Source organism: Cavia porcellus, unplaced genomic scaffold (assembly GCF_034190915.1).
Source record: "Cavia porcellus strain 051 isolate PalLab524CR breed Dunkin Hartley unplaced genomic scaffold, mCavPor4.1 scaffold_20, whole genome shotgun sequence".
In the NCBI taxonomy this organism is placed as follows: Eukaryota; Metazoa; Chordata; class Mammalia; order Rodentia; family Caviidae; genus Cavia; species Cavia porcellus.
Genome location: NW_026947503.1, coordinates 20787943 through 20802930, shown reverse-complemented (window position 1 = coordinate 20802930; position 14988 = coordinate 20787943). Strand labels below are relative to the sequence as shown.

At 38.9% G+C, this 14988-nt stretch overlaps 1 protein-coding gene across 3 annotated transcripts in view; it reads left to right on the top strand.

Annotated features, from left to right (window-relative positions):
- Nucleotides 1-14988, top strand: part of Zcchc2 (zinc finger CCHC-type containing 2) — a 68991-nt gene that overhangs the window by 25658 nt on the left and 28345 nt on the right. For 2 of the 3 annotated variants that reach the window (XM_063231506.1, XM_063231505.1), the window contains exons 3-5: nucleotides 1734-1810; nucleotides 3941-4012; nucleotides 8108-8220. In XM_063231506.1, the coding sequence (XP_063087576.1) occupies nucleotides 1734-1810; nucleotides 3941-4012; nucleotides 8108-8220 (262 nt within the window). The remainder of the gene's footprint in view (nucleotides 1-1733; nucleotides 1811-3940; nucleotides 4013-8107; nucleotides 8221-14988) is intronic. The other variant, XM_063231507.1, reaches the window with a different exon arrangement.

Genomic DNA, 14988 nt, shown 5'->3' with positions numbered 1-14988 from the left:
TAACTGTAAGATTGTGTTATAGATGATGTTAAATTCCTAACTTAAAAAAATACACATAATACGTGCTGTTTTACTTTGTGAGTGTTACAACCCTCTTATTAGCCATCCCTTACCATACACTAGTGGTGGTGAGCCTATGGCATGCATGCCACAGCAGGCTGTTTATTGTCATTGAAAGCTCCATAAGCTGTCACTGCTATCTGTTCTCCTATTGTAGTTTACCTTGATTTTGGTAGATAACAGCAAATATAACTTGCAATTCAGGCTGAAGCTATAGTTATGTTCCCATGTAATGTAATGCCATCATGACATTTTCTGCTGAGCTACAGTGGGATCCGACCCCTCCAAAAATAACCCAAAACCTAAGGTCCCCCACCCTTGAGCCCAATATTTTATAGAGGCAGAGCTGCTTTATTTCTGAATCTAGATTAATTCTGGAGGTTGTTTAATAGCATTATTCTTTATGTTACTACACCAGCTTTTGGAAACAACAAACATGCCCAGCCCTACTTTAGCATTTGTGATGCAACATAGGTTCAAGGATTCACACACTTTTCGCGTGGCTTTTGAGATACTTTTTTTTTCTCCAGAAACAGCCCACCAGACACTAGATACTTTGTAAATTGGCACTAAGTACTAGCTGTGATCTTTCCTGATAATTAGGAATGCCTGTTTCCTTGCATATTTCTGTATTTTATGTCTTTTCATTGCTCACTTTTCACGATGTATTAAAATCATTTCCTCTTCTATACTTTGTCACTTTGTACTTGTATTCTTCCTGTGTCTCCCCTTCTTCCTCTAAAGCAGAACTGAATCAGTTGTTTTTGTTCCTCGTCTCTTGCTCTCCTGAATCCAAAAACAGTCTACTCAGTTGTGTTGCATTGCTTTCCTAAACTCATCTTTGTGACCTTTATTATACTCATTGTCAGCCTTTGATGTTACTTCATTCATTATAAAGTATTCTGTCAGTAGCCTGAGCAGCACTCTGTTTTTAAGTGCTTATATTACATTTAGTACATGAGCTCTTTCAAACTGACTTCTTTTCATTTTGTTTCCTAGAATGATATTTTTCACCAAAGGAGATATAAAATCAATAGTTGAATTTGTACATTGTTTACTTCATAAATAAACTGATTAGTTGAATTCAGATGAACTGTTTTTAAGTTTAGTGTTATTTATGTCCACTGTTTTGTGTTTGTAACTGTGAAGAATTTGGTGCAGTGAACCTTCATCATTATAATGTTCATTTTGTATTCCTATTGTGTGACATTAAGGATCACACTTGCAAAAAATTTAATTCCCAGTTAGAAGTTTTTGTCAGTTTGTTATATTACTGTTAAGTAGTTTTAAAGGTAGATATTTTTTATTTTATAACTTTTGTATATATACACATGAATATTTGTTAAAAGTGCTATATTTGATAATCTGAGTAAGTTTTCAAGATTATCATGAAGAATATATCTTCAGGTATCTTTTATTTGTTCTTTTCTATCTCTAGTGTTAGCAGAGTGCTTGACTATACTTGGGCACTCAGCATGTCACATGTCTATAGAAAAAGATCATTTTATGCATGCTTGATATATTGCTATGCTTTTGGTTTATTTATTTGAGGCCAACAGTAAAAATAAACCACTTAATTACTAAGCATTTGTCAAGTTATAAAGTACTTTGGGTTACTGAATTGTATATCTAGTCTCTGAACCATAAGTCAGCATGTGTGTTTTTTCTTTCAGCTGTACACATTGAGAAGATAATGTTGAAAGGAGTCCAGAAAAAAAGGGCTGACAAATACTGGGAGTACACTTTCAAAGTAAGCTATCCTCACCCACAAAAGATAATCTCACATACCCTGTTAAGTGATCTTTGGAAGAACTTAATGCCAGGCAGGTTTGCTAATTTAAATGAAAAATAATTTATTTTTATAGTTTAATGGAATGTGTCATTTTCCTGTGTGTACACTGGACAGTTTGCTAAGTTTTGTTTTTTTAAGAGCTGTATCACTGTAAAATTATTCTGACAATTGTATTAAAAAGAAATGGTAGCCTTAGATTTAAGGAGACAATTAACAGTAGTAGCAAACACTTTCACCAGTATTTTTAAAATCTAGACCACAAGCCTGTATTTTCTGGCATTTTTTTCCCTGGCATTTTTCTCTCTCTCTTCTTTCGTGATGTTTTTAGTTCCTGCTTTATTGCCTTCGCTTCTGTGATTTCTCTGTTGCCTGTGCTTTAGTCAGCTATCTCATTTACCGTGGAGCCCAGCTCTACTTCTATTAGTGCCACAATAAGACTTGCAGGACTCCTGGGTGCCTGTTCACTAGGGCATGGATTCCTTGTCCTCGCCTTCCTGACTCGTCCCCACCATGGCTTCATTGTAGTTTCCTTCTCCTAATGTTGGGTTACAGTGCGGCCATGAGAATGAGCCCATGTTTTGGTGCTACTATGCTTCAGTTCCTCAAAGGCTGTGCTTGCCAGATTTTAGCAGTAGCTTCTCCTGGAGTGACTTCTAAGCCTTCAATAGAATGTCTCCTCCTCCATCTGAGGTCTTCTATAGTCATCATACTTTCATAGATCCTTCCAGTAGATTAATACCATGTAAAGAGCGGAAGTCTTCATCCTGTGCCATCCCAACTGATTTGACTTATTCATTACATTTTTCGAATGAATTTCTAAGGCCTAGCTTCCACTTTGAGGGAAGAATATTATCTATTTTCAAGTTTTTTAGTCCTAATCTCTACATGTCTCACTTACAGCATGTTTTAGTCTACAGTACTCAGGCATGCTGATTCTTCCTTTGTTCCGGGAACTTACAGCTTATTCCTTCCTTAGGACCTCACTGTCCTCTCGCTCCGCACCAAGGCATAGCTAACAGTTACCTCACGTAATCCCTGCTCTGGGGCTTTCCTGACACCTAGCTACTCATGTTTCAGACCTATTCAACTTTGAAGCACTAAACAGTGATAGTAATTCTTACATATGCTTTGGTTTTTATCTGTCTCCAGGACTGGGCTGTGAACTTAGCCAGTGGAGACTTTCATTATCGCATCTGTTCCTATATCCTCTGAGAAGAGTCAGAACAGTACCTGCCACAGTAGCTGCTCAACAATTAAATATTTTAAGGCATTTAAGAAGTGTTAGAAAGATTGATTTGAGGGGTACTAGGTAAAATTTCTTACGCATTTTAAGTATGTTATTAATTGATACAATTAATTGATAAGGCATGGTTATTAGCTACACTCAAATATCTATACCTCAGATATATAAAGCATAAATTACTACTAGGCCGTAACTGAGTCCACAGAGTTAAAAGTGTCAAGAAGGTCGAGCAGCACTAAGGAGGTTCCAGTTCTGACTCTTGTTTCTCCTTAGGTCATACCTTGGAGGGTCACTTTTCTGAGCTTTAGTTTTTCCATCTGAAAATGAAAGTAATCATACCTGCTGCAAACATCTTATTAGAATTTTAAAGATTTGAGATAAGGATGAATCTCTTTATTAAGTATGTCTTCCCAAAATAATAAATTATACTACCAAAGACAGGTGGTATGGTCTAGTTATTTCTCTTAATGTGTATTTATTAAGTTTCAGGAGATAAAGCTATAATTTTATCTTTGGCATGCATAGATTGTACTGTCAGAGTGTCATGTTACTGAAAAAACCATAGAAACATTTCCTTTTAGAAAAATTACCAAAACAGTAACATTTTAAGACTGTATATTTTTAAAATGCAATTTAAAATGAATTACTATTGGAAAACTTGAATTTACAATGTCAGTATACAATTTAACAACTTTGAAGAAATGATAACAATGCTAGATGAACTTTACATTTCTGTTACTCTTAATAAAATTTAAGTAAGGCCCTTTGTTTTACACGTGGCTTTTTTCTAGGCAGTTCATGTGTAAGCAATAACCATTACAATATGTGTGTTTTTTTTAAATCAGGTAAATTGGTCTGATCTTTCAGTCACAACAGTAACAAAAACCCACCAAGAACTACAGGAATTTCTACTGAAGGTAAAATTATAGATTTTTTGTTAAAATCATTTTTATATAATATACAGAATCTAAAAACATCAATATCAAAAGAAAACATAGATAAAAGCTGGCTCCAAACGCTGAATGAATATGAGCTGTAAAGATACCATGTGACTTCAGTATCAGTGTTCTTGCCTTACTTTACCTACATAAGATATCATGAAGAAGTTTTCACGTCTTAAAAAATTGGAACCTTATTCGTAGTTCCTTACAGAAGATGTACATTGTTAGTGGCTGCTGGCAAGGGCACTTCCAGTATGTCTGCAAAATGAGATGGGGCTTGTTTCCATGTGGTACCTAACAACCCAGCTCCCTCTATCCTTGATCTTCCTCCATCTTGGTCCTTGAGTTCTGGCTCCCCCATTCCTACTCCTTCCTGTTTAATAAAATCTTTAAACTGTTGAGAATAAGAAGATAATAGGAACATACAAATTTACAGAAGAGAAACATATCTTAAGATCATTTCTTCAAACTCTCACCTGTTTCTTTTAAATACTAATTAAGACTTTATTAAAAAAAGAATATAAGTAGAGATAAATGATCAATAAATTACTATTTCTCACTAAGCATTTTTGGTGGCACTAAGGATTGAACCTAGGAACTTCACAGAGTTGCTCAGTTGCCTGGGCAAGGCTTGAATTTGTAATCTGCATGCTCAGCCTCCCAGAGTACTAGGATTACAGGCTGGTACCAACACATCCATTTTAATTACTAATAGGGAGATAAAGCAGTCCAGAAATAAGCATTCTCAACTCAATTATTACATTTTGGATAAAAGTATAGTTAGTGAACCTATGCTATCTGAAATTTTCAACCTAGTGTTGGTTTTTAAGTTGTCCGCTCATCGTATCTGTTCTTTGCAGATCATGTCTCTCTTCATTCTTAAATCCACAAGAGACTTTTCCATCAAGGCTTTGAGGAATGTACTACTGGCTGCTTCTCTGAGGAGAATACAGTTTGAAATGCTGTCATCTGGGGTTTTTGGTAGTCTCTGACTGAAATAACACCCAGAGGTGACTTGAGTAGTTCCATTTTCCTGTGGTTTATTTCAAACTAAGCTGTCTCAGTTAAGGGTCAAGGACTTCTTCACTCACTCGTGAATAACCTGCCTGCAGATAAAGATGGGGGTGAGCTTTGTTCTGGTTTCAAGAGGCCTTGCGCCTCCTGTGACCTGCCAGCTTAGATACCAGCTAAGATAGTTGATACCAGCGAAGATAGTTGTAGAAGGAGTTGGATTTGGAGCACTTGCTTCCATCTGTTGCTTCCATCAGTCTTAGGAATAGAAGAGTGCCATGAAAAGAGTAGACGCATCCCGGCTAGGCCCCAGGAGGGAGACAGCACACCGCATTGGGGAAAATAAGCTCCTGGCTGGCACTCGGGTTGAGGAAGTTAAGCAGGCAGGACCGCTCCATCCCACCTCCACATGCACTTTGATAATCTCTTCTACTTACTTCTACCTCTCGTCTCTTGGTAGTATAAATTTATCAAGGTTCAAGGGCAAGTAAACATGAGCAGCCATCATTTGGATTAGGGAACAACATGCTCTTGTTTCCCTTCATCTGTCGGTTTTCTGTGACACAATTCTAATCCTCGGAGGGTGAGTTGCAGGGGACACAGCTGAGGCTGAGAAGCACTGCCACATGTCACTGTCCAGTTACCGGGCAGCAGTTTTCCTGAGGGTTCCTGCCTCCTTGTCCTCTCGCTGGGCATCAGTGAGAGGGCACACAGCTCACCCCAGCTTCTGTCCTGGCTCCCAGGCAGTCTCCTTTCTCACTCAGCTTCCTTCTCTCAGCTTCAGCTGTTGTGTGTCTTGACAGATTTCATTTCTTTAGTCACCCAAGTTTTTCTAAAAGCTGAGGGCTTTAAAAAGAAATACAGCCCCAAATAGGTAATTAACTCTTCAGAATTGTGGTAATTAATGATCCTTTCTTTCGAGGCAATATTTGAAAATTTTAGTATTTTTTTAAAACAGGTATACATGCCTCTCAACGTGAAATAATCTGCAGCATATGTACTTCCAGAAAGAATTTTTTAACAACATTTACAAAAATTCAAGAGCAAAAGGACATAGTTGTCCTTTTGACAACTATGCAGACTCACATCTTTTAGTTTCTGTGTATGCTTTTGAATTGCACTTTGTTTGCTACAGTGTAGAAAAGTAGACATGTCAAGTCTTCCTTCTCATGGGATAGCAGCTTTTGACTGTGTATCTGGCCCCATCCTTTACTGTGTTTTTCTTGACATTACCAGAAACTCAGTTCCACGCGGGCAGGGTTTTTGTTCCCTCGTTGTTATATCCACAGTGTCTGAAATAGGTCTGGGGAGAAAGTAGGAGTTTGAGTATTAGGAAAAGTAGGAATTGAGTAGGTGAACAAGGGGTGTTAGAAAAACTGGATTGTGATGAGGTTTTATTTGTAAATTAAGCCTCATTGTTTTTAACAATAAATTTATGTTGCTACATATAGAAACCTTTCATTACTCTGAACTTGTGCTGAGGCCAGACAGGACTTCAGAGGTCGAAAGTGAGGTGTGCTTGAGCTGAGATGGAGTGAGAAGAAAATTGAAACTAAGGGACTAGAATATAAACAGTATAGTTTAGAGCATATATTTTTAGCAAATATGCTTCTTTAGGACTGGAAATTAGAGATAAAAGCCATTTGAAAATAAATTGGTTTTCAAATACTAATGATTACATAGCATACTGCCTAGCAATGTGTGTGTGCTGCTGGAGTGAACACCTGCATAAGTAAAATAGATTTTTTCACTAATGCTAATTGTCTTTAGTTGTGGAAATTCTTTAATGTTGATGATATGAATATACCACATGAATGGTAATGGTAGTATCAAAGTATAAATATTGGGGCGAATGGTCATTTCTGTGTTGGAAAAATTTGTCAATCTAGAACTTGTTTCTTAGCGTTATGGTCAGAGGACATGATTTGCATAGCCAGTGTGGAGCTATCATCAGATCCTTCAATCTTAGCAGGTTGGTTAAGGAGCTGAAGGAGCTTCGTTCTGGCAGAGCATCTTGATTTTATACTCTACTATGCCTAAAGTTAATAATGGTTTATGCTACATTTGTTATAAGGTCCATTATTTTCAGTTTTTGACTTAGAATGCTTATTTGTCATAAGAATATTTACTTTGGATACTAAAATGAAGGGTCTGTACATACAAATCTGTTTACATAGTTTTTATTCCTATAGCTCCTTAGATAATGTGTTAATGATTCTGGTCATAATTTTCTTAACTTTAGTGAAAGTGCCAGTAACTCATAAATTATTGACAAGAGTCATATTTGAAACTTGGAATTTTTGGTACCAAGGATTGAATTCATGACCTTGAGCTTACCAGGCTGGTACCTATGTTGCTGAGCTAAATCCCCAGCAAAACTTGGAATTCTTAAAGTTAGTTTTACAAAGAATCAGCTTACTAGCAATTTTTTAAAGTATACTAGTTCAGTAAAATTACTGAAATTACTAGTTTGAATTTTAAAATATTTTTTCCAAGGGATTTTTTATGGTTTGTAGCACCTTGCACAGAGGGCACCCCTATCACCTTGAGGAAAATCTCTAAGAGTTTTTGATGTAAAAAGATTGAGGGCATTGCACCTTGCTTTTTGAACTTGGTTCTTTATTTGGTGCATAGCACTGATAGTCTGATAGTGCCTGAGGTTAAAATGTAAAACAAGAGATACAGGAGTGCAACACTATAAAGGGAGAGATAACGCCTAAGGATACTGTTCCAAGATACAATTAACACCAAGTGTACTTTGTAAAATGTTCAATTTAAGTTGAACATAGCATAGGTGTCATTGCAAGGTGATTATAAATGTGAGTTCCATGCAGGTGTACAGTATATGAAGGGCTACAGAGTTCCTCTGCATCAGAGCAAGCTCCGAGATGTTTGCTCAAAGGAAAATATGATTTTCCTAGAAGAGGATCCGTGGAATTCAGTGTGATAAAGGTTTGGAAGAGAAGCTGCTTTTGAATGATTTAGGAGCAGAAGGCGTAGATCTGTAACATGTTTGCCAATAAGTGAGAAACTTACCATAATACTGTTTTTCTTTTCTAGCTTCCAAAGGAATTGTCTTCAGAGACTTTTGACAAAACCATCTTAAGAGCCCTGAATCAGGGTTCCCTGAAACGGGAAGAGCGGCGTCACTCTGACCTGGAGCCCATCCTAAGGTAATAGTTTTACCTGACAGATGGCTTGTGGGTCTGTAGACGAGGCTTTAAAGGGAGCACAGAGATTCTTTCTCTTGGGTACCTTAAAAGTGAACTTTTTATCCTGTGCTATTTAGTTCCAGACTCACAGTAAAAGATGTCAAATTTATTTTGTCATTGTGTGTTTTAGTCCTCTAATATCACAATATGTAGTTATTTCTAAAACATACTGAGTAAAACCTCTTATTTTCTCCATAAAAATTTTACTAAGTGGAGCTCTTGTCCAAGAGCTCAGCTTGGAGATGTTTTAAACTGTTAAGTTAAAAATATCAGGCCAGGGGAAGGGAAGTGAAGGGAGGTGGCTCTTGTTCACTCTGCCATTCACTTCTCTGGAGCCTGGTGTCAATTAAGGACAAGTCTTGGCCCTTATGAATTGTTGGACCATTGGAAAAGACAGGTACGAATGACACATGAGTTCAGTATGGTACTAGGGACACATAAACCTTGTCTTGAATTCATTACTAATGTTTCCCATGTGCCTGTAGAAACATAAAAAGAGGCTGAACACACAAGGGTTGTTAGTGGCATGAAGGCAGCGTGAGTGTGGCATAGGTAAATTTACTTGTTTCGTGATGGGAAGGTGAGATGTTTATCTAGTGGTTTATGTTTTTTCTAAGAGTTTTACATGAGATGGGTCAGGTTAAATTGAGGCTAGTGTCAAATGCTTGAGAGTAGAAGGGACTTAAAACTGTGTAGGGATCTGGAGAGCATCCTCATGAAAGAAAAGTAGAAAGCTGGACAAGATGTGTAATTCAACTAAGAGCAATACTTACAATGGAATCAGTCTGCCCTGTTGTGTGCATTTAAAAAAAAATCTTTATAGTAGTTCTTGTCCAAGAATAAGGAAAGATACGAATTTGTGCTGGATGGGTGCTTTTTTGGGTGTGACAGTTGGACAATACAGCAAAGGACTTGAGGAAGAATGTTCAGTTTTTAACAAGTGATGGACCGTCAGGTCTAAGATAACTAGGAAATATGAGTGATAAGCCGAGTAACAGAGTGGGCTGCACTGTCCTTGGAAGACAAGTGTCATGGTAAAGCATCAAGTTGAATTTAGAGCATGAGATGTCTAAGGAATGGATGAAATCACTAGCAATTTTGGAGGTTAGAAGTTGTGGTTTGACAGTTACCCTCCTCACTCTTCTCTAAGGGCTTCTCTCTCTCTCTCTCTTTCTCCCTCTCTCTCTTTATTTAGTTTAGTTAGTTAGTTATTGTCTTTTTAGCCAGTTTCACTATACAGTTCAGGTTGGCCTTGAACTTACTTTGTAGCCCAGACTGGCCTCAAATTTGAAGGGACTTTCCTGCCTCCGCCTTCTGAGTGCTAGCATTACAGTGGTGCACCACCATGCCCAGGTTTGAGGGCTTCTCTTTAAGGGCGAATAATGGCCAAAGAGTCCAGTGATGTATTACTGAAAATTTGCAGTTGCTAATAAATAAGTAAAAACAACACTAAAGCCCATGTAGTTTAAGGTCAGAGCTGAACTTAAACAGCCTATTTTGAGAAGCAGGCTTCCCAGTGGAGAGATGGAACAGAGATGTGTATCTCATACTCTAATGGTTCTTGCTCTCCTGAGAAAATTAGTCCCAGGGAATTTTCTCAAGATGAGAGTGATTGAGAAGAAAAAAAAGAAAGTTTGTTTTTCAGTAGAGACAAACAAATCTGAGAAAGGGAGAGTATTTTCATTGTGTGGCACAATCTAAAGTGTGACTATGATTATAAATGACTAGATTAAGATAGGAGATATAGAAGATAATGGAGGAAAGGCAGATGAACAAAGAATCAGAGTCAGATGGGCACCCATTTAAACACCTGTGTCGTCATCAGATGACAGGAGACACACAGTGGAGGAGAAAGTGTGGTTGGTTCCAGAAGTGTATAAGGACATGGAAGATTGACTTAAAGATTGATGCATGACACAAATGAGGATTGCTAGAACCCAGGTTTTAGTAGATTAGAAAAGAGCAGGCTCTAGTCACTGAAGAATTTGAATGTTTGAGAAACCTTACAGGGCAGAATGGAGGGGTTTAGAGAAAGGAGGAATGGCAGAGCAGAGAGCATTTCGGGGATGAAACTAGAGGAGAGGGTAGATGAGAGTACAAAATAACTGAGTGCTTGTGCTGCTCAGACTTTTACGAGCATATGTATCTCCTGGGCACCTTGTCAAAATGTGCATCCTTGTTCTGCAGAACTGGAGATTCTGCAGTTCCAGAAAGCTCCAGGGCATGTTTGTGGCCCACAGAGCACTCACTGAGTAGCAGAGCTTCAGCAGCTGATGAATACTTGGACTGTTGAATCCAGAAGTACTTAGAGTTCTGCAGGGTGCTGTTAGGGAAAGGGACTTGGAAGCGTGATCCTGGTGATCTGCCTTGGAGTGGTCATGAAATTAGCCAGACTACATGGGAAGGAATAGAAAACAACTCTTCCAGACTGATGGAGTGATGCATGCTGTTATTCTGCCCATACTGGTGTCAAGCTCAGATTCAGCCTAGCAATCATGAAAAATAGTTATTAATATCCTTGAAAATTTTGGGATATCAAAGAAGCTCCAAAGAGTGATGTCAGAAATGTACTCTGCCAGAGGGACCTGCTGAGTCTTTAAAATAGTCACGGACTTTGCATTTTGCAACTGACCATTCACCTCATTGGTAAACTAGTCAGTCCACAAGCTGCTGTCAAATCTAAAGGGGACACAGAAATTTCGTTTGAAGATGGTTGGGAAACATCAGACCTGAGTCTTACCCACCTAAATTTCAGAAAATGAAAGCTCAGACTGAAGCTGTATGCAACCTGTGAGGGTTGCAGTGTGGCAGAAATGGGTTTAGAGCTGGGCATGGTGGTACACACCTATAATCACAGTACTTGGGAGGCTGAGGCAGGAGCATTGCTGTGATTCAAAGCCAGCCTGGGAAACACAGTGAGACTGTCTCAAAAGAAAAAAAGTAAAAAAAAAGGGAACAAGAATGTTTAGAATCTAGGTAGCCTTGTTCACAACCAGGTGCTCTCCCCTGTGGTCTCCCATCTCACACACTTAGCTTTTCCTTTTGGTGAACCAACTTGGTTTGTTTGTTCATTTGTTGGTTTTGTTTTTGGTTTGGTTTTGCAGTGTTGGGGATTAAATCCAGGGCTGATATATGGAGCTACATCCCCAACCCATTTAAAAATGTTTGTGTTGGGGCCAGGGCTATAGCTCAGCAGCACAACATGTAGGGCTGGGGATTTAGCTCAGTGGCACAAGTGCCCGCCTGGCAAGCACAAGGTCATGAGTTTGACCCCTAGTACCAAAAAAAAAAAGAAAAAAAGAAAAGTTAACAGGTTAACACAATGATAATGGGACTCTTATGTGTTTGGAGACTGTCCATGTTCAGATTTTAGGTACATCTATATCTTGTAGTGGCTAAGAAATTAGTCTTTATCTAGAAGGATTGAAGAAAATGGCTTGCCATGAAAAGAATCGGGTTATTATTAGCAATACTCCTGAACATAGATGTTATGGTATCCTTTTTTAAGAAGAAAAGAAAAAAGTAACATGAAAAGAGATTTTCCTGAAGTATGAAATATGCACTCAATTTAGCATGTTCACAATAGGGCTGTGACTCTTATGTCCCGTGGCCAGGCATCCCTGAACTGCAGTGGGCATGCCTGACTGAACCTTCAGGTGGCATGGAATGGTCAAGCATGTACCACACTGGTGGTTCAAGCCAATGGGAAAATGTTGATGTCTGTAGTCCTGTCTTTGACAAGCTGCATGGCTAGATCCTCTTGACTTCTTTGGTCAGTCACTAGAATTCTTTTTGTTGTTGCTGCTTTTTTTTTGCCTACATTTTTATTATTTTCTGTAATCATGAAATTTACTTCATTACTCCAAATGAAGTCAGGATCTAAATTCATTTTTTACACCATGAATTCTTTCCCATATTATCAATTTCTTATGTGATACTTTATCATGCATTCCTAGATTAAACTGTTTCTGGGTTTCTTGTTCCACCAGTCTGTCATTCTTGTCGCAGTAGCACGTGAGAGCTTTGTAGTTTATTAGGTATTAAATAAATGTGGTTTTTCTTCTGGTTCTGTTTCCAAACTATTCTTACACATTATCAGATATTTATTCTTCACCTCATTTTAAAACTTGATACATATATCAGTATTCTAGGAGATGTGCTGAACTGATAGGTTCAACTCTTAGTAGTACCAGTGACTACTGTCTTTGTGTGATTATCATATTTTTAAAAACCATTGCTGTTTCCTGTCCTCTTTTCCCTATTTCCTTGTGAACAGTTATGGCATGCTGGGGGCAGAGGAGGTTATGTATCAGGAAGGGAGGATGTGCCCCTATGAGCTGGAGAAGAAACATAAGAGGCTTGAGAAAGCCATTCAGTTCCAGGCTATGATGAGGGACACCTGGCACAAGTGCCAGGAGCCCAAGGATGAGGGGGCATCTGTGAGCGGATGGCCTTGTAGGGCACTGAGGCTCAAGTGAAGCTTGGGGATATCTCTATAAAGACAGTGGCAATGGTAGAAATAGCTGCATGGAATCTGAGTAAATATATAAGGATATTAAGGATAATGAGAACAACTTTGCTCTTTTCTGGAGAATGGTTCTCATTGGAAAATGAGAAAATCAGAATGAATCCTGGGTGGAGTGTGTGATCAGAATTAAAGTTATTGAGTGCAGGATATCCAGTATCCATAGACAGAGATGTAAGTGTGGTTGTGTATATGTGTACACACACTCATTTCCAAGCTCTGTTCATTAAAAGGGTCCAGAAACAGCAGACTCCAGTAACTGGGCATGCAGATACTCAGATTCTAACTTTTGTATACCATTCTCCACTAAAAGGAACTGGAGCTTGTTGAGGAATAAGCTGATTTGGGGGCTTGGGCAGGAAATATACAAGGTGAATCTGTTGTTTCTGAAAGCACTGAAGTGCTAAAGAATGCTACTGCTTTGTCACAAGGACGCAGAGCCATCTTGAAGAGAGTCTTAGTTACCAGATCTGGGGCAAATAGAATATCGAAAATAGAAAAAAACACCAAGATCAAGTGGGATTCATTCCAGGAATTCAGGGGTGGTTTAACATATGCAAATCAATAAACATAATATATCATATAAACAGGGCCAAAGACAAGAATCACATGATCATCTCAATAGATGCAGAAAAAGCTTTTGACAAAATCCATCACTCCTTCATGATAAAAATTCTATGGAAAATTGGAATAGATGGTCTTTACCTCAGTCTGATAAAAGCCATATATGATAAATTAACTGTAAACATCTTACTAAAAGAACAAAAACTGGTTCATTAAGAACTGGTAGTCAACTTAATGCCAGTTGGATTACATCAGCATAGCATTGAACGAAGATGCTGAGGAAAGTTGCCAGGATAAATTAGTGGAGGAGAAGGAGGTGTTGAGACGTTAATGCATTGTTGCATTGAGGCATTGTGGGTTCTCCTACGAGTTGCTGCTTGAGCCGTTGGTTATCCTGGAAAAGCTCTGGTCCTCACATTGAGCATTGCTTCCTGGCTTCAGAGGGGAAGATGTGTGCCACTTGGTCTCCAAGATGAACTTATCATGCTGGCTTCCTGGCAATGTACCCACCTGTGCTTGTCGCCAGAGGAGCTCAGGGCCTCCATGTCGCTGAGGATGGCTGTGGTGCCTTTCAGGATAGCCCTGGTCTTTGTTGTGAGTGTGACTTCTGGGCTCCAGTGTAGAACCCTCATCCCACCAGCACAGCTCCTTCAGCCCGCTGGCATGGGCATTCTGGCTTTCACCGCTGACCTTTGGGCCTTCCTGGCATGGATCCATAAAAGAGACTGGCATGAGTCCTTCTTGTGGGCTCTGGACCTCCAGTTGGACTCCTGGGAGGTGCTGTCATGAGCACTGGGATTTTATCTGGACTCATGTGGGACATTTCTGTGGGATTTAGGCTCTTGACTAAATATTCTGTCTTTGGTGTTCCAGATAGATTTTCTGCATTTTCTTGTGTTAACTCTGGGTGACCATCAGAAAAAATAATATTATAAACTCCATGTCCTGATTCTAATTGTTCTCTGCATAACCCCTAATTAAAACAGAAATTGGTACCAAGAGTGGGGTTATTGCTGTTATGTTGCCTGGTCATTTGTCTTAAGAGCCTTAGAAATTAATCTGGAAAATATTTGAGAGACTGGCCAAAAGACAGCCCCTGTAATGCTGTACTATTTTGGAGACTCTGGTTCAAACGTGGAGGATCAGAGTGCTGATGGAAATGCTGCCAGTTTAGATGAAGCTTGGGAGCCTTCTGTTGGGAAAGACTGCAAAGGCTGCTGGAGTCCAGGTGTTATATTGTGTTTTGGCTGAAAGTTGGTCTTCTTGTTTGTATCTATAGATATTGCCTAGGTTGCAGAAAAATTTCAGTGCAGTCTACTCTTGGGATGGTAGCAGTTACTTTGACCAGATCTATGTTGAAAACTTAGAGCAAAGAGCCAGTAGAGTAATTTAAAGCACTTGGCCAACAAGAAGGCTCCATTGGAACTGTGGGTTGCAAAGATGAAAACAGAGAACATGGTTGTTTAGAATAGGACAATGAAAAATCAAGAGCACATTTGAATTGCAGGAGATCCTTATATGTTAGTATTGCCATGCCAGTGGGGGAAGGCTTATACCAAGGAAGCACAACAATGGTACCATTGAACTGGAAGCTAAGACTTCCCCCTGGTCCTTTTGGTCTCCTCATGCCTCTGAGAAAC